At 54.6% G+C, this 19,325-nt stretch overlaps 1 protein-coding gene across 1 annotated transcript in view; it reads left to right on the plus strand.

The window, feature by feature from the left end:
* The first annotated feature begins 2,323 nt into the window (after positions 1 to 2,323).
* The window catches only part of Vstm2l (V-set and transmembrane domain containing 2 like), a 30,928-nt gene continuing 13,926 nt past the window's right edge, over positions 2,324 to 19,325 (plus strand). Inside the window, exon 1 of the mRNA XM_059259715.1 lies at positions 2,324 to 2,444. Coding sequence (XP_059115698.1) covers positions 2,324 to 2,444 — 121 coding nt within the window. The remainder of the gene's footprint in view (positions 2,445 to 19,325) is intronic.

Consider the following 19,325-nt stretch of genomic DNA (forward strand, 5'->3'; position numbering starts at 1 on the left):
CTATATTATTTTGCACAGTGTTGTGTCCACTGTGATGCTATAGAGGGTAGAGGCTGAGAGAAGGTAGAAGATACTCCTTGGGAACTTAGGTTGGATTTTGGCCCATGAGGGACTCAGCGACCTGGTGTGTACACATATGGGAGGCAATGGGAAGGGCCAGATTCAATGGAGAGAAGGCATGCTCAAGGAGGGAGCGGTTGTTGGACCACAGAGAGATGAATGCCAGCCAGACAAGTCAAGAATCTCAAATAAAAATGGATATGGGACATAGGCAGTCATGAGCCTTACAGAGCCAAATCTTTCCTAGAAGCTGGCCATGGTGATGCATGCCACCTGTAATCCCAGGACTAGGTAGACAGAGGCAGGAGGACCGAGAGTTCAAGACCAGCCTCAGCTACATAGTGAGTTCAAGGCCAGCTTGGGTTACATGAAACACTCTAACAAAACAAAACAAAAAGCCAACCAGAAAATAAATAAAGAAGAATTAAAAATGGCAACTAACTAGGTTCTGAGAGGCGATGGCTTCTTGTCCCTTTGTTTTCTCCTCCTCCTCCTCCTCCTCCTCCTCCTTCTCTCTCTCTCCCTCTCTCTCTCTCTCCCTCCCTCCCTCCCTCCCTCCCTCCCTCCCTGTGTGTGTGTGTGTTATTTTTAAATGTATTTATTTGTTTCCAGTCTGCATTTTAAGAGGAGAAAGCCCAGGTCTGAGTCCCTACAGTGTTCTGGAAAGGCCTCTGCGCTGCTGGTGGGAGGTGGGGATCCCGAAGGAGATCTGTCCGTGGTGCTGAAAGAACTCTTGGCGGGGACGCGCGTGGCTCTGCAATGGTGTGCAACACCTGGCTTGAAGAAGCGGAATTGTTCCTGGTGACCACAGTGTGCTATCCACCGTAACCTCTGAAAGAGGGACGGGAAGATAGAATAAAGGCAGCGAGCACCGTGTGTCCCTCCGCTTCTTAGCTCTCTCAAACTTTAGGTACCGTGCGCCTTGCTGGCTGCTGGACCCTTGTGGTGCTGCGTGGGGAGCAGGATGTCTGTCCACGGTGCTGAACCCTCGCATCTACGCGGCCCAGGCGCTGTCCGCGGTACTTAAAGGATGGAGCGAGAAGGATGCTGAAACCACGCCGGCGAAGGCGAAGGAGGAAGGAGGGCAGGAGAGACCCTTCCTGGGGTGCTGAGGCCTTACGCAGGACCTCGGAGAAATTAGTCTGATGAAAGGGTCTTCTCTTTAAAATGAGCCCAAACCTTCTTTCCAGTCCCAACAGCCTCAGTAAAAGGGTCGAGGAAGGAATCGGAATTGGATTGCCGCGCTTGGGAATGGAAGAAGCTTCATGCTTCACACACACACACACACACACACACACACACACACACACACACACACACACCTCCATCTAGACTCTTCCATCTAGGGAGAACCTTACAGTCCAGAAGGGGGCGATCCAGTTCACTGCGAAGAGCCCCATCACCTTTAAGCTAGGAGCCCCACTAACTGGCTAGCCTCACTCCCCTGTTGTGGAGTCCCAGAGAGGGGAACCACACGATAACCACAGAGGGGTGTGTGTGGAGGCTGCGATGCTCCCCACTTTACACACTTAACTCTAAAGATCCTCACTACTGCTTCTGGAGGTGGCGTCTGTCCCCATTTCTCAGACGAAGACCTTGAGGTGCAGACAGCAGGGACGACGAGTGATCACGCGGGGAGCCTAAGGCTGCCAGAGCGTTGACCAGCTCACTCGTGTCTCGGCCCCGGTGCCCCCTCCACCCCGGTCCACCTGGCCTGCACCCCTCCTGGCCCTGGCCCCGGCACCGCCCAGCTGGCAAAGTTGAGCGGTCCCTCCAGCGCGCGGGTCTGGCGGCAGGTGGGAGGCTTTGCCCCTTATTCCCGACGATTAGATTTCTGCTCCCAACACCCTAGTGTTCCTCCCTGCGGGGGGCCGGGGCCCCAGGTGGCCCTCCTGCGCTCGGGCCCGCCCCACCCCCGCTCCCGCGCGGGAGGCCAGTTGCGAGTACCGCTTTAAAAATCCCAGCCTGGGCAAAACTTTGATGATAAATCAAGCTGCGGATCCCTCCGCCGCCGCCGGCTCAGGGCGGGGAGCGAGGGGGAGGGCGAGTGCGCGGCGGCACGGAGTGGCCTTCCGCGCAAGCGAAGAGTCCCGCAGTCGGAGGCGGCGGGCTGGGCGTGCGCTCGCTGCCTGCAGCCGGGGCCGGGCCGGGGCCAGCGGGAGAGGGCGGCGGCGGCGCCGGGCAGGACACGGCGGGAGCGGGTTCTGCAGGCTGCGGAGCCCCGATGTGAGGCGGCGGCGCCCCCCCGGCCGGAGCGCGTAGCATGGGGGCCCCGCTGGCCGCGGCGCTCGGCGCCCTCCACTATCTGGCACTTTTCCTGCAACTCGGCGGCGCCACGCGGCCCGCGGGCCATGCGCCCTGGGACAACCACGTCTCCGGACACGGTGAGTTCGCGTGCCGCCCCTACGGACTTCCCCACCGAACCCCACCCCGGCCGCAGACGCTCCAACTTGGCGGTTACCGGGCTCGAACCTGCGACCACAGAGGCCGCGGCCCGGAGTTCCCAGGCGCCCCCTGCTGGGGCTAGGGACCCACCCTGGTCCCTATCCTGGCCAGCGCTGCGAGGAGGGATCCCGAGCGCATCCCCGCTCTCGCCCCAGATCTTGGAGAAACCCCTCCACGCGCGCACACACTCACGCGGATACACACACCTCCGCGACCATACAGATGTCTCCAGCCGCGGACACACTCAGCCACGCTCACTGCATCCCACACTCACAACTCCGCACACCCCCTCCGAGCCTCTCCTCGCTGGTAAATACACTTGTGCCCACTATGCACACGCATCAGACACTGGCTGGTGGCTCACCCTGCCAGCTGGCACCCAGGCACACACGCTTCGTTTTGCCACAACTCTTGCCTGTCTGCAGACACGGATACACATGCACGCACACACTTGTGCATACACTTTGCCCACCCACTCCTCTCTGCCCGGATGCCTTTCTCCTTTGTGGGTTTAACGCTGAAGCTCGTCATCTGGATCCATCCTTCCCATCGCTGGGAATGGTCCTGAGGAATGCCAGATGCTGTTACTTGAGACCTGCTAGCCTGGGTGGCAGCCTCCTTTGCCATGTGGGTGGCATCCTAGGAATGAGGGCGATGTGGAGATGAAGGAGTAGGGGTGGAGAGCTGGGATACACTGGAGTAGTTGAGGTCACTCCTTCCAGCCAGAGGCAGGGAGTGAAGAGGAATAGGGTGCTTTCTTGGTCCTCGGGGTGGGGGGTGGGGTGGGCAGGAAACCCCTGCATCCTTCCTCAAGGCACTCCATCTCATCCTTGCCCCCAGAGGACTGAAATGTTGAACCTCAACTCCAGCACTGTGGGATTACAGAGCGAGCAAGTGTTCCCAGTCCTGCCTGCCCAAGTGTCTGAAGCTCCTTTCCTCCCCACAGGAGCCCAAGTTGACAGCAGAGTTGGGTGATGTGAGACAGGCAGCTGTGGAGTCTCCCTGCCTCTGAGCCCCGCTGTGTTATGGGGCAGAGATGAATGAAAGCTGAGAGAACCCTGCTCCCTTCCCTGAGCAGAGGCTACAGCACCCATGCTGTGCTCTGTGTGCCCAGGCTGGAGGAGGTCTGAACAAAGGGCTGAGGACCGGATGATTTATTCTAGTGGGAATGAGTCGGAGGTGTGTGTGCAGGGGCCTAGACACCCAGGGAAGGCCTTTCACAGGTGTGCTACATAAATGGGGTTGCTTCAGGGGGAGGGATTTTCAAAGCCATGCTCAGGATCCCTGCTTCTAGGGAAGCCGGGGATCCCTGTACCTACACCTCACTGTATTTGACAGTAATCTCTCTCAGCACATCATTTACCTACCTTTGTGTCTGTCAAGATTTCTGCTGACCTGGCTGGACAGGCAGTAAATAGGGAAAGGACTACTTTGATGCTCTGCTTACAGATGGGAAACCAAGGCTCAGAGAGGTGATGGGAGTTGCCCAAGGTCACACAGTGAGAGAGAGACTGAGCCAAGGCTGGCTCCAGGGTCTGTCAGGCGAAGCAGCACTTTGTCCAGGGCATTCATCTCCCTGTCACTTCCTTCTCATTCAGGGGGAACTGGGAATTCCTCCTTTTTCTCCCCTCTCCGCCTGCTTGCCCAGCTCAGTTCCTTGGCACCGTCAAAACTTACACTGGGAGGCTTCTCTGAGAAGGGTTTCCCTTTCTGAGTTTGAGATTCCTTGAGGTATGAACATGGAACTCTGTGGCTTACAGTCATCCTATCTTTGGGGTCCCAGACCCCCAGGATTTGGGTCATTCTTGAGCAAGCAGGCTCTTTGTGTAACGGTCTCCTCCTGCCCCCTGGTGCCAGCTATGCTGAGGGTCACAGCCCCTCTGTAGCCTTCCCATTTCCACTCTGGACCATCCCTAAAGGCCCAAGGGATATTCTGGATGCAAAGGGGACAAGACCTGCTGCTGGGAATTTGACCCCCTCCTGACTGTGTCTCTGGGTAAATCAGTTACCCATTGGGACCTCCTGCTCTGTCCCTCAGGAAATGGCCTGGCTGCTTTGCGGGGGCCAGGCTGCCTTCTTGACATTGCCAGGTTCAAAGTCACCAAGTAGTGACTGCTGAGGAGCCCCACAGCTGCCCCTCTGCCGGGCCCAGCACCCTGTCACCACAGGAAGGGTCTGGAGCCACTCACTTAATCACAAAAAGAAACAGTTATTAATGATAGTGAGACGCGGCGAATAAGTGGGTCATGTCTAATAAGCCATTTGTGTTCAGGAGGAGAATACCAATTTGATAAAAGCTGTGTGTGCTGAAAAAGCCCGAAATTGCTGTTTAGCAGATTGGAGCCTGATCGTTTCATTATTCCTGGGCTCCGCGTGTCCTCAGCTGATTCAGGGAATGTGGCCAGGTCAGGATGGTGTCTCTGGGTTTGGGCTAAAGGGTTGGGGGTAAAGCAGGGATTCCTGGGGACAAGCCCCTGAGCCCCAACTGCTTAGCTTGGTGACAGCTCGTGGCTCCAGCCCCATCTGAGCCCTACCCACTCACCAGCTCTTGCTTTGCACCTGTCTGTCCCCAGGGTTGTGACAGGGAGTGCCTGTGACCAGGTCAGCAAGGATATCTGTTTACTCCTCTGCTTCCTCCCACATCCGTTCAACCTCCTTCAAAGAAAGCTTTGCAGAGGTTCACAGAATAGGTGGTGCCTGGCTCTGAGAAGGTACCTCAAACTCGGAGGCTGTGTGGGGAGACCCATGCTTCCTACGTGGTAACAGCAGCTGCTTTGCCCCTGCCTCGTAAGAAAGGGCCAGCTCCTTGCCATGCCCCCAGCAGGGCTGGGAGGAAAGTAACCACAGTGTCTGGAATGCTGACTATGTGTTCCAGGTGCCCCAGACCTCTTGCCTCTGTGAACCCATGCAGGCTGGCATCAGATACTCAAGGAAGCTGAGTTCAGAGAGAGCCAACGACTTACCCAAGGTCACGGAGCCTGGACAGAGCCTGGAGGGCCAGACTCAGAATGAAGGCGTACAGGTGGCTTTGGACCTGTCATCTTGAGACCTGCCTTTGGGCAGACTCAGCCCAGTCCTGCAATGAACTTCTTTCTTTGCATGGCCCTAACTCCAATGTGGGTCCCCTAGTTTCCCGGGGAACTGGTAAAGCAGTACATTTCACCGGGAGGGATCAGAAGCTTGAGAAGGCGGCAGATCTTGCTGGAGTCCACATCTGAGCTTCCTACGTTTTTTCTGGGTAACGGCAAGAAGGCAGGAGCTTTGTGAAGACATTTACAGGCCCTAGTCTGAGCACACCAGTGTATTTGTGATGATGTGTATGCCTCCAGACCACTGACCTGTTCTTCCTTCCTTCCTTCCTTCCTTCCTTCCTTCCTTCCTTCCTTCCTTCCTTCCTCCCTCCCTCCCTCCCTCCCTCCCTCCCTTCTTCCCTCCCTCCTTCCTCCCTCCTTCCTCCCTCTCTTCCTTCCTCTCTTCTTTCTTTCCATTGTATATTTTGTGGGGTGTGCATGTGGAGGTCAGAGGAAACACGCAGAGGTTGGTTCTCCCTCCACCATCTGAGAGTCCTGGGGTTTGAACTCAGGTACCAGTCAGATTTGGTGGCAAGCCCCTTTACCTGCTGAGCCATCTCATGCTTCCATTTTTTTTTTTTTTTTTTTTTTTTTTTTTTTTTTTTTAGTTATGCTGGGGATTAAGCCCAGGGCCTTGTACCAGCTTGGCATGAGCTCTCCCACTGACCCACACCTCAGTCCTCAACACCCCCATCTGCATTTTAATGAGCTCCTAGGTGATTCTTGGCATCTGGAGGTAGGAAGTCCTGCCACAAATAGTCACCCACACCTGCTGGGGGATATAGAGTGGGGATCACCAAGTGCTCTGGTTTCCTAAGGAGGCGTGAAATCCACAGCAAAATCTCAGAAGCCCCTTGCAGCATGTGACCCCCAACCCAGCCCGGTACCGTCAATTATTAATACCCCCACATGCACAGTGCAGCAAAGGCCCCAGCTTGGCCTGGCCCTTAGTTCCGTGAGTGATTGCTGGTCGGAGTGCTCTGCACTGCCGGGAAGAAGCAGTGGGGTGCCCTGGAGGAGGGGCTCCGGACCGTTTGACATGCAGCTTGTGCACTGACAAACTGTCCGTAGCCTCTCAGGGTTCCTTCCCTAACTGCTGGTGTCTCGCCATCCATAAGCCGGCTGGCTTGGTGGCTGGACGACTGAAGAAAATCGTCTTGTCTCCTGAAGGTTATGATGTTAAAAATGTGTGTTCTCCTTTGTCTCCCGCTCTGGTGATTATACCATCAATTACTCTCATAAATACTCAGCCTGGGCTGAGGGCCTCCCGGCCTGCTGTGGGAAACTGGCCCTCAGAAATTGTTTTCCTCGAGACCTTCACACCGGTTGCTTTGGACACCTTGCGCATCGGCAGACTCCTGGGGCCTTTTTGCCAAACGGGAGCTGTGGGAGCTACAGGTGGCCTCTTGGACTTTGCTCCTTGCTACAAGGACAGCAAGGATGATGGGGTGTTTCCTTGTAGCCTGAAGGGCTACATAGCAAGACAACCTGAAAAAAAAACCCAAAAGCAACCAAAATATCTTTTTTAAAAAATGGAAGGAAGGAGACAGGAAGGGAAAGCCAGGTGATCTGACTCAAGCCCATTTCCAGGTGCTCAGCCATTCTCTGAGGCTTTAGGGTCGAGCTGACAGTTAGCAGGATTATTGGAAGGACATCTCAAATCAGCTCAGGGAGGTGCAGGGAATGATGGATGGTCCGAGGTTCAAATTCTCACACTTGCTCCATCCACATTAATATATTTAAAAAACACTGAAATAACGTAAATATCACAAGAAATCCATACTTGCAGTAAAAACCTCACAGAACTGGAGTCTCCTCAAGGCTAATGATCACAGCAATGACAGGGTAGGGTGGGTAATTGATTTCACATTGCAGTGGATATCCTCGGCCCAGCCCCTGGGTGCCAAGGGAATGTGTTTGCCAGGTGGGTGTCAACGGGGTGCAAGTGGGCTTCCTCCCTGATCTGGTAGCACATCAGAAAAATGGGCAGCTAAACCAGAGAAGCTATTCACCCAGTGACCATCTGTGCTAGAGGATCAGTACCCACTCACTGGCTCCCTGTGGTGCCCAGTATCCTGGAGAAGGGAGGTGGGAGGCTGAGCCTGTGGCTTTTCCTCAAGGCCCCTCCCACAGCTGAGTAACCCCCCTCATCCTCCTGGAAGCAATCAGTGGGATCTCTGGGGCCTCAGCTCAGTTCTACTTCACCCCTAACTCCAGTTTCAATCCCTCCCAAAGCCTCCCCAGGGCCTCAGCAAAACAGGGCCTTCCCTGAGAGATGGTCTTAGGCAGAGCCCAGACAAACCTCTTACATTTTAATAGTTATGCATTTATTTTAATGTGGGCTGGAAAATATAGCCAGCACATCAAAACTGTGATTTCACAGATATGATTGCTTAGGATGAGACTAACAGGGTATTAAAAATAGTGGGTTTGTTTATAGGAAACCATTAAGAACATCATAGTACAGGTGGTACCCAGGCCTGGCAGTGGGCATCCAGAATAGGAATGGGCAGCTTTGGGGGCATGCCAGGGCTATACCTTGGTGGGGGATGCTGCCAACTGTTAGGAGCTGGGCATTCATTTACTTGACAGATATCAATTGAGCACCTGCCTTATGCCAGGCCCTTCAGCTCCTGGAGACTATAAGTGAAGTGGGTAGGTAAGGTTCTTGCCATGGGGAGTTCTCAGGTCTGTGGGAGAGACAGACAATGGTACCCATAAAGAACATTTAAGTATAATTTGTGAGACTGTTTGAGGAGCATGGAATCAGGGTGTGACATTCATTTCAGAGAAGAGCACTCACCTCTGGGCACTCTGCCTAGAGTGAGCTCCCCATCACAGAAGGTGTACAAGCACAACTCAGCCCCGTCTTAGCTGGAGATGTCATGGAGGGGTTCTACTTTATTTCCCAAAGGGTCCAACCCCGAGTCAGTGGAGAGTGAACGAGCCAGAACACAGCAGGTGTTCAAAAAGATCTGACACATTGCAGTGTAGCCACAGGGTGGGAGGAGAGACAGAGAGCTCCCAGTCGGGAGAGTCCTTATCCCCACCTAGGGGCCATAGGAGTGGTGTTTCTTCCCAGTCATCTAGGGAACACAGTAAGTGGGTCAGTGGGGTGCGAACACCATCTCAGTGAAAACGCTAGGGTGGGAGGGGGCAGGCAGATACCAGCGGCTTTGCCCAGCTCCCCTTGCCTCTGCCTTGCTAGGTGGTTTGCCTGCCTCTCTCCTGGCCTCAGTTTCCCCACTCAAACAATGCTGAGTTTGCTTCTGAATGCTAGGCTTCTAGAGTCCCTCTGGAGCTGTGCTTTAGCAGCAGATGTGGGTGGAGTTGGGGGCTGAGGTCCCTCACAGCCTGTAGTACTTGGCTTCGAGGTCTTGGAGTCTGAGGCTCGAGCATCCAATCTTCTCTCCACACACTTCTCCGCCCTCCTCTCACCGTGTGGTCGTCACCACAAAATCAAGGGCACCCCCATTTCTCAGCCCAGGATGCCGAAAGGGAGAGCAGACACCACTTACCCGGAGACACGCAGATGTGGCAGGGCCCAGCCAGGCCCAGCCTGGGTGAGGACCACAGAGCCGAGTGCCTGCATTTTCCGCTGCTGCCTGCCTGCCAGCGGAGTGTGTAGGCAGCCCTGGTCCTGAACCTGACAGTGCCCTGGCTCACTGCCCTGGCTTGTGAGGCTGTCATGGGGGAGGGACTGCCAGGACAGGGAGGGTGCTGCTGCGTTCTGCCTGAAGGAACCCGCGAGGCACTCTACGGTCTCAGCCAGGCATTGTGAGGGAGAACGCTGGGGCCCTGTGAACATGTGTGCTGTTTGTGTCTCCACCTGGGCGTCCCAGCACAGGGATGGCGATTTTGCTCCAATGTGTGCCTGACGTGTATTTGGGTGGCTGTAGTTGGAGAGTGGGCAGGCTAGGAGGGAGTGCAGAGGGGCCAGGCGGGGACCCTCTTTTCTGTGGCCTTCGCTTCAGGGTCAGACTCCACTGCCCTCCATGGTACCCTTGGGAGGTCAGCTCGGCAGCTGAAAGGGGCCTTGGGGAACTACCAGCTTGGGGTCAGCAGTGCCACCGGCCAGGTGCTGTGCCAGCCATCTGCCTGGGTCCTTCTCCCCGGACTCACTTTCCCCTGGTATTCTCAGTCGCTTTTCCTGGGTCTCTGACTCTCTAGATCTTTCTCTGTCTCTTCCCTATCCTTGCCGCTCAGTCCCTTTGTCCTTTTCTCTGGGTCTATTTCCATCTTCTTTCATGTCTCTGTCCCCCACCTCTCTCTTCTCTGTCTGTACATGCATGTGCACACACATAGACACACACATACACTTCATCAAATGACAACCAGAATCACACACACACATTACCTATTTCAGAAGCACCCACGCAGAATGGAATAAATGTCGGCCAAGTAGGGGCTGAGTGAACGAATGACAGATATACATAATAAATAAGTCACAGACTGCTGAGGCTTGGAGCGCCTCAGCTTGCCCAGACCAGTGGCTTCCACTTTTCTCAGTGACCACAGTCCTCTGAGTCTGATAGGACCACCCACTACTGCCTCTGAAACATGAACCTGCTTTGCTTAGACTTCCAAAGGGCTGTGGGAGACCCCAAATTCCATCTCCGTCTCCCCAGGGAAGCAGCCTCATCACTCTAGTAAGGAAATTAAGAGTTGTGTGGACCTGTCTGGAAAAGCCAGCAGTGGCCAGGGCCTGCAGAGCATGTTAGGACCTAGGTTCTGGTCCCTGGAGTGAGCTGTATTTTTCTCTTTGTGTCATTGGGGATCTAACCCAGGGCCTCATACATGTATGTATGTATGGTTGTATGGTTGTATGTATGTGTGATTGTATACATGTGTACACATGTATGAGGAGGCCAGAGAACCACCGTAGATGTTCCTTCTCAGACGCATCCCACCTTGGCTTTGAGATAGGGTCTCTCATTGACCTGAGACTTACTAATTAGGACTTGGATGGCCAGCAAGCCCCAGGGATCCACCTAGCTCTGCCTCCCCGGCACGCAATTATAAACACACGCCACCACACCTAACCTTATGACATTGGGGATCAAACTCGAGTCCTTGGACTTGAGAGGCATGCACTGAACCACCTCTCCACACGGCCCCTGGGTCAGGCTGGTGCAGTGTGGGGAAACAGGAGCTCAGGCTGATGTGGGACGCTGGAGGAGACGCCACCTGCCAGGAAAGCATTGAGTATAGTTCGAGCCTCACTTGAGTGTGGGCTTGTGGGGTGCTGGCACTGGCTCAGCATCTGGGGAGGGTGGCAATGTCGGGGGTGGGAACTGGTGTGTATGCATGCATGCCTATGTGCATGGAGTGTGTGACCTCTCCCAGTTCATGCCTGCTGTGCCAGGCTCCTCAACCCTTGCAGACCTGTCCCTGTGCCCTTCCCTACCCGGCTCACTCCCATCCTTCTTCCCTGGCTCTCCTCTAGGTCCCCTGTGCACCCAGCCACAAGTACCCCTGACATCACGCTACAGGCTTAGCCTGTAGATGAAGAAACGGAGGCTCTAAGAGGCACGGTGGGCCTGGGCCCCCCAGCCTGGCTTCCTCAGCATACTCTTGGCCTCCAGGAGTCTCTGGTGGGCCCTGTGCTCAGACCTTCAGGCTTGCTTCCTGGCTAGGGTAAGAAGGCGGAAAGCATGCAGCCGGGTGTCTGTTTTGCTTTGTGAGGCTTTAAAAAAATCATTTCCGGCCTTGGAGACAGCAACAATTACTGCCTGCTCGCTGGGGAGCTCTTTGCCGCCTGTCATCGGCCCCGGGAAAGGGTCCCTAATGGAGGCCCTGCGGCCAGAGCGCTCAGTAGTGGAAAGAGCACTCAAAACAAAGCCACACTAATGGTCTCTGGGCATGCAGGCCCAGAGAGGGAGGGGCAGGCTGAAATCACCCACTGGTCCCTTTATGAGCCCAGACTCCCTGCAGGCAGGGGTCCCCGAAGTCCTGCACGTCCCTCCTTCCTCCCTCTCTTCGCTGTTTTCTGGTGCTGTGCCTCTGGCCCAGGCAGAGGTTAGTTCCTGGGGTGGGGCAGAACCTCTTTTGCTTGAAATTCTTGGTTCTAGAATTGATCTTGCTAGACCAGTCCTCTCTGAAAGAAAAGAAAATTAGAGCTGTGGAGAGGGAGGAGCCACAGCAAGCCCACCCTGTGAGAGGGGTGTGAACAGCAGCAGATCCATGACCAGTGTGTCAGTATTCCTCCGAGCTAGTGTGGGCCTCACAAGCCCATTTTGCAGATGGAGAAACAGAGGCACAGAGATTAGCCTAGGATCTAACTATGGTGAGAAAATGTGGTGGAAGTTCCAATCCTGGCCTGTCTGTCTTCAGAGGCTGCGTTGGATGCCACCTTGGGATTCCCAGGTGCAGCTGGGCAGAGTGAGCAGGGGCTGTGACCAGGCAAACACGAGGCTCTCGGTAAGGACCCGGGGTGGCCCCACACCACAGCTGCCCTTCCTCTCCTCCTGCCAGCAGAGCTACCCAAGAGCCTCGCTCAAGCACCCGAGGTGTGGGCCTCTGCCAGTCGCCTTTGTCTACCTCATCCCTGCCTCGTCCTCCTTCTGCCCCCGACTCTCCCGGGGTCCTCCCGGTTTCCCTGCAGCAATTCTTTCTTCTCTTGGCTGCATCTCGGCAGTGGTTCTCAACATGTGGGTCACGACCCCCCATTGGGGTTGCATATCAGATATTTACATTACAATTCATAACAGTGGGAAAATTACAGTTATGAAGTAGCAATGAAAATAATTTTATGGTTGGGGGTCACCACAACATGAGGAACTGTATTCAAGGGTCGCAGCGTTAGGAAGGTTGAGAACCACTGATCTAGGGTGCTCTTTCCTATGACCTAGGGCAGCCTCCATCCTTGCTCCCTATTTTTGCTCCTCTCTGCCTGTTTAGTAGGAGGTCGGTGTATGTCTGGGCTTTGGAGTCACACCATGGGGGCTCAAATCTTAGGCCTTGTTCACACCACTGAGCCCCCCAGCCATCAGGGCAAGGGGCCCCCACTGGCTCCGCAGGATGGCCAGGTTGGGAAGAGGAACAATGACTGTAGCCAGGAGGACTCTGGCCTGCTTGGCTCCCGCCTGCAGGCCCTGGCATTCCTCCCTGGGCCTCCCACACCTGCCTGCCTCTCCCTCCCTGTGGCCTGCGTGGGAGGAGGAGGCAGGAATTCCACTGGGGAAGCCTGATCAGCTCCCACAATCCTGCAAGTGCCAGAATATTTTTGCTCTCCTTAAATCTCCCTAGATTTGTAGTTCCACGCCCGTCTCCCTCGATGTGTGCTGGTGGCCTTGGGAAGCACCCTGCCCCAGCTGCTGGGTGCCAGCACTGCCTGCTCTGTGGGGACACGCATAGTGTCTTAGTGGCCTGGCAGGAAACACGAGCAGGCCCCTTCCCTCCCTGTGCCTCAGTTTCCCCATGTGTAAGGAGAGGAGCGTGAGAAGAGTGCTTTTCTGGTTGTAGTGAGAATTCTTATTGCATTAAAGAAACACTCCTAAGCTGGGTGTGGTGGCACATGCCTTTAGTTCCCGCACTTGGGAAGCAGAGGCAGATGAATCTTGGTGAGTTCAAGCCCAGCCTAGGCTACAGAGAAAGTTCCAGACCAACTAGGGCTACAAAGTGAGACCCTGTTTCAAGCAAGCAAACAAGAAACACTTGCAGGGCTGGAGAGATGGCTCAGCAGTTAAGAGCACTGACTGCTCTTCCAGAGGACCCAGGTTCAATTCCCAGCACCCACATGGCAGCTCACAACTGTCTGTAACTCCAGTTCCAAGGGACCTGACACCCATGGCAAAACACCAATGCACATAAAAAAACGAACAAATGAATGAACAAAAGAAACACTTGTAGCTGGGGACATAGGCCAGTTGATAGAGTGCTTACCTAGCGTATGCAGAGCCCCAGGTTTTACTCCCAGTACCACATAACCAAGCATGGTGGCCCACATCTGTAATCTCAGTACTTGGGAGACAGAGGCAGGAGGATCAAAAGTTCAAGGTCATCATCTTTGGCTTCATAGTAAGTTGGAGGTCAGCCTGGGACTCGTGAATCCCTCTCTTGGGAAGGAGGGAGGAAGGAAAAGAGAACGGACAGACAGACATGTGAAAATGAGGGCCAATGAGACGGCTCAGTGGGTAAAGGTGCCAGGCCTGGCCACCTGAGCTCAGTCCGCAAGACCCACACGGTGGAAGGAAGGAAGACCACTCCCCAAAGTGGTCTTCTGACTACACATGTGCCGTGGCACACGCCTCATCCCAACTCTCCTACAAATCCAAAATAAAATAAACATGCAAAAAAGCACACAAACAAAAGGAACAAAATGTAATGAAACAGGATAGGAAACACGGCCACTCCCCGCAAAGCCGCTGTGCTCAGTGGAAGATGACAGTCGAGGAAGGAAGACCACATCTTAGCACGCAGGAATGTCTAGCACAGGCCAATCCACATGTGCAGCTGCCGGGGCTGTGGGGTAGGTTGGTTGTTACAGGTTCGGGGCTTCCTTGGCGTGGTGAGACTGTGGGGGCAGACAGCTGTGAGGGTTGGGCCTCTGTGGGCCTCTCAGCCTCTCCTCTGTCTTCACTTTTGGGATGGTGAATTTTAAGTAAATTTCGCTTGAGTTGAAAATGACTAAGGCTGCTGCGCATGAGGCGCAAGGCTTTGATCCCAGCACTGGGGAAGGAGAAGGAAAGAGCTTTCCCGGGTGAAAGCAGATACCCTATTAGACAGTGACAGTGTTATAGCTCACAGCAACTTTTTGGGGCAGCTGCTGTCATCGTTCCCATTTTATAGATGGAGATACAGAAAAACTGAGGCACAGCATCACTGGGCACCTAGCATGCAGTTAAGTATTCAGATCTGCTCTCTGCTCTCTTTGTATTTGTATTGGTTGTGGCAACCTACACACACACACACACACACACACACACACACACACACACACACACCGTGAACACACTCATATCTAAACCCCATCAATGAGTGATTCTATCAGAGAGCAGTGGGTGTTGGGAACTCGCCACGCCCCACATCCCAACAGCTTCTTTGCCTTCATTAATCCGTTCCCTCCTCAAAATAAGCCTTCAGCCAGTGAAGTGGGTAGGAACCAGACCTCAGGCTGTAGCTCACACTTGACCTAGGAGTCCTGGCTCCTCACCCTGGCTCCCTCACCCTCCCTCCAGGTCCTCTTTCCGCTGGGGCCAGTACAGCCACAGTTGTGAGGACAGGGGCTAAGGAGCCCAGGGCAGCTGAGACAAGCTTGGCCTTGGGTCAGATGGGATGAGAAACAGCCACTGGGGTGTTTATTGTTCCTGTGCAGGAGGGAAGTCGGCTCCAGCAGGGGTAGACACGCCTTGAGGTTCCCCATTTCATTCGAAATTCATGAATTCCGTGTTCTCCTCCCTCCTGAGTCTGTTACACTCACACACCCCGTTCTTCTGTCTCTGGAGAGAAGCCAGCTCCTTGAGCAGTTGCTCCCTGCGTGGAGAAGAACAGACCAAAGGGTGTCCTACCTTGGCTTTTGACTCATTTATTCCAAGCACCCCAAGTATCATAAAGTGGAGGGACAGAGTGTCCGTGCTGTTCTGACGGCCGTGACAGGCAGAGGCCGGGGTCTGTGGCACAGCCCCGGCCAGGCCTCTGAGGGCCAAGTGTGACTTGTGATACTAGACCAGTGAAATGGAGGCAGGGGTGCCCATGGGCACCCACACTTCAGTGGGTGAGAAAGAATGTCTGTGTGTGGTGCCGCTCCGGATCCAGCCAAAAATCTCCTCTTGGCTCCTCTTCCCTTCACCCGCCTCCCTGTTAGTGGAGCAAACAGGAGGCAGAGGCAGGAGCCCTCAGCAGCCTTGCTGGCTGGGATTTACTGATGCCGGCTGCTTCTCCGTGTTGATTTTTACAGTTTCCCTCCATTGATGGCAAGCAATGCTGATTTTCCATTTATGGCAGTAATAAAAGTCTCCTTTTAAGCTGAATTTATTTAAGTAAAATGGGAAAGATGCTTTGAAAATAAATATTAAGTAAATAATAGCGCCGGTGGTACAGGCGCCCTGTGGAGAAGTGGAGGCCTCCCTCAAAAGCTGGGTGTAGGAACTTGCCTGTAGCAGGCCCTGGGCTGCTCTGAGTCCCCCTCACCGTGCAGCCTCATCGGCTAGACATCCCAGCTTGTCCCCTCTGCTAAGAGCCTCCTCTGACTGTCCATAATGATGCAGGCTACCTTTCCCTAGGATCCTCCAGACTCTGTGCCTCTTTCCAGAGTTCCCACATACAGTGTAACAAACCCGGAGGGGTGGAGGGATGCTCTACTTCACGGCCAGTGCAAATCACACATACTCAGAACAACTGTGCACAGCACCCACAGTCAGTCTTAGCCTTTGTTCATACAGTGGTCCCTGGTGCGCGCGTGCGTGTGCGTGTGTGCTCTCCTGTCGGCTCCTTGAAGGCCAGAGCCTTTCTCCTGGGGGAGGGGGTCAGAGTTGGGTGTTTCTCATTCCTCCTGCATGGCGACTGCCAGCTCAGGAGCCATCTTCCCATTAGGACACACAGCACATTCCTTCAGCGCTACATCTGCCTCTCACAAGGAGCACACAGCAAAGTTGTTCTGGCCTGTCGGTTCCTTCCGAGTCAGTCCCCCCACTTTCTACTCCTTCCTCTCGGTGCAGGCAATCTATCAGGTTGAGAGCGCCCCAGAAGAACCTCCAGAGACCAGCTCAAAGGCACTGCACTGTTTCCAGGGAGGAGGGGCTTGGGCTGGGGCTGTCTCTGTCGCCCCCCTCCACCTGCTTTTCCCTTTCAGGGAAGTTTACCTTTCCCTAAGCAGTGTGAAAGGATTAGGCAAACTGATCAGACCAAAAGAGCACCTATTCTCCGCCCCCTCCACCCCCTCCAACCCCCCACTCCCTCCACCCCCATCCCCCACACCCCCACCCCCCGGGGCGGGGATTGAGGGATACTGCTCTGGGCTAGGCATGGAGCAGGCTTCCTGAAAAAGTATTATACTTCCTATGCTGAGAAAAGAGGGCCTAGATAAAATGTCACTTCTAGTGAGGGAATTTCCCAGCCAGCTCTGCAGCTGTGAGCTGACCTTGTGCCTTCCCGCTCTGTGACCTCAGGCTTAGCTGCTCCCTCTCTGACGACCTGGACTCCATGGTGAAACAGGCTGATGATAGTCCACGTCACCAGGTCTGAAGGAAATCGGGTTTCCAGTACAAGAACTGGGGTGTAAAATGGGTTTCCTGCCTTCCACGCTGCAGCATAGGCTAGCCCTGTTGGCCCTGGGCCCTCTGAGCCTTGCTCAGAGTGGATTCATGCCAGGCTACTGCAGTAGCTGTGGCCAGTGTACTCCCAAGCACAGTGGAGTTCACCGAGCACCTCCTGTGTCCCTGGCACCATCCTGGTGACTGGGACGAAGCAAACAGCCTGGAATCTCTGCTTTTAGGAGCTTGTGCGTCAGTGGGATGGTGGAAACAGAGACAAGCCGGAAGCCAGAAAGCTAGAGAAGAGGTGTGGAAGCTATAAGCGCTTGCCAGGAGACCTCACTGGGAGATGTCGGGGACGGAAAGCCCAGGGAATAGGAAGTGCAGTTCCAGTGTGGGGGCATGGTCCAGATACCCAGATACAAGCTGTGAAATGTTCACTGAGGGGCAGCTGCTATGATTTAGGGAAGCCACCAGGGGCTTTTTAAAATGTAAATACTCAGAGCACACATTTGTCACATTGACTGTTTTTAAGTGTGTAACCGGACAGTCAAAGTGTGTTCAGTCTACTGAACTGTTGTCAGAACCATCCAGAAATTTCTCGGGGTAGACAGAGCCTCTGCCATGACAATAGCCCTTTCCCACTGAGTATAGCCCGCTGTGAATGCAGCTGCTCTGGGGCCTCTGTACGGGGGACCCTGTAACTGTTTATGGAGAATCAACTACATACACACACACCACACATACCCACACACACCACACACTCACACACCCTACACTCACATGTACATATACATACACCAATTACACATATACATACACCACATACATACACATACACCACAGACCACTCACACTACAGACCACACATACCACACCCCCCACATACTCACACATATATGTGCCACATACATATACCTACACCACAGACCACACACACACCACACTCCCCCACACTCACACATACCACATACACACACACATACCCCACACCACCCCCCCACCCCCCCACCCCCCCACACATACCATATACACACAAACATACACACCACACACACCATACACACACACACACACACACACACACACACACACACACACAAACATACACACCACACACATACGTCCCCGACAGGGCTCAGGTAGAGCAGAGACCCAGCACATCACCACCACCCCTACTGCTGTCCCCACCCTGCCAGGTGACATCTCTTACTGAGCCACCTGCAACACTCCGCTCCAGATCTTCTAGGGACGGAGCAGATCCAGGCTCAGAACCATCACTGGGCCTGGAAAAGGAAGGAGCAGGCACCAGCCGTGCAAACGGAGCTAAAGGAAGTGTATGTGTGTGTGTGTGTGTGTGTGTGTGTATGTGTGTGTGTGTGTGTGGTGCGTATATGTGTGATCTGGGCTCAGAGCAGCAGGAAGTCAGGCTGGGCTGCCCATTTGTGGGTGGATGAGTTCCCCAGGTGTGAAAGAGCCCAGGGGCTTCTGGAAGGTGGACCTTTGGGGCAAAGAGGCCAGAACTGGTGCATGAGGGGTCACAGGGCCCACCGTGCATGGATACAGCTGCTACATGGCCATGTGGCCTCATGAGGTGTTGAGGTTGCATCTCTAGAGAGCGAGAGGTGGGGTTACTGAGTGAGTACCTACTCCACGCATGCTGCCTTGTGCCATTTTCTCAGCAGCCCCTGAATCCTCCCCTTTTGCAGATAAAGAAACAGGCTTAGAGAGGCGAAGGGCTGGCCCAGGTCTCACAGTGAGGGCCAAGCTGACGGGACTGAAGGCAGAGTCAGAGCTGTCTGGGTGGACCAGGCCCAGGCTGGAAGGGCCTGATACTGAAGGTCAGGACCTGCCTCAGCTCACTCTTACCTGCCAGGAACCAAAGCCCGGCTCAGCCAGGCCTCGGCACCAGTCCCTGCAGCCGATGCCCATAGGGCATGGGGTTAATGAGTGTATCGCTGCCCCAATTAACAGCAGAAAGGCAGCTGATGTCACGCTCAATCGAGCCCCTGTTCCTTCTACAGAATCCTAATTTGTGGACACTGGGTTTAATTGTCTTCCCTGAGTTTTCCTGAGAGTCAGCCAGGCAGGCGTAGGCCCTGGGGCTGGAGAACACCAATACCCTTCCTCCAAAATCTATAATTACTCTGGCTCTGGAGATGCACCGAGTCTTCAGGAGGGACCTGAGCTGGAAGGAACCTGGGGTGGTTAATGAAGAGAGGGCTCATGTCTGAGATGCCCCCAGGAGGCAGGGGCTGGTGGGAAGGAGAAGTCTGGGGGCTTGGAACGGGGTGTTCAGAGATGGTCTAGAGCAGGCTTCCATTCTAAGCCTTCTAAAACTGGGTTCAGTTTAACCAGTGACTCACTCTGTGACCTTGGGCAAGTTGCTTAACCTCTCTGAGCCCCAGCTTCATCTGAAATGTGGGGACAGTTAGGATGATAGCTGCCCTGGAGGGGGAATGAGAGCAGCCATCTTGGGTACATGGGCTGGCCAGAGGTAGGTCAAGAGTGCAGTTCCTCGTGGATGTGGGCAGCCACCTGATTTTCTCAGCCCCCT

This window comes from Peromyscus eremicus, chromosome 4, assembly GCF_949786415.1.
Source record: "Peromyscus eremicus chromosome 4, PerEre_H2_v1, whole genome shotgun sequence".
Classification (NCBI taxonomy): domain Eukaryota; kingdom Metazoa; phylum Chordata; class Mammalia; order Rodentia; family Cricetidae; genus Peromyscus; species Peromyscus eremicus.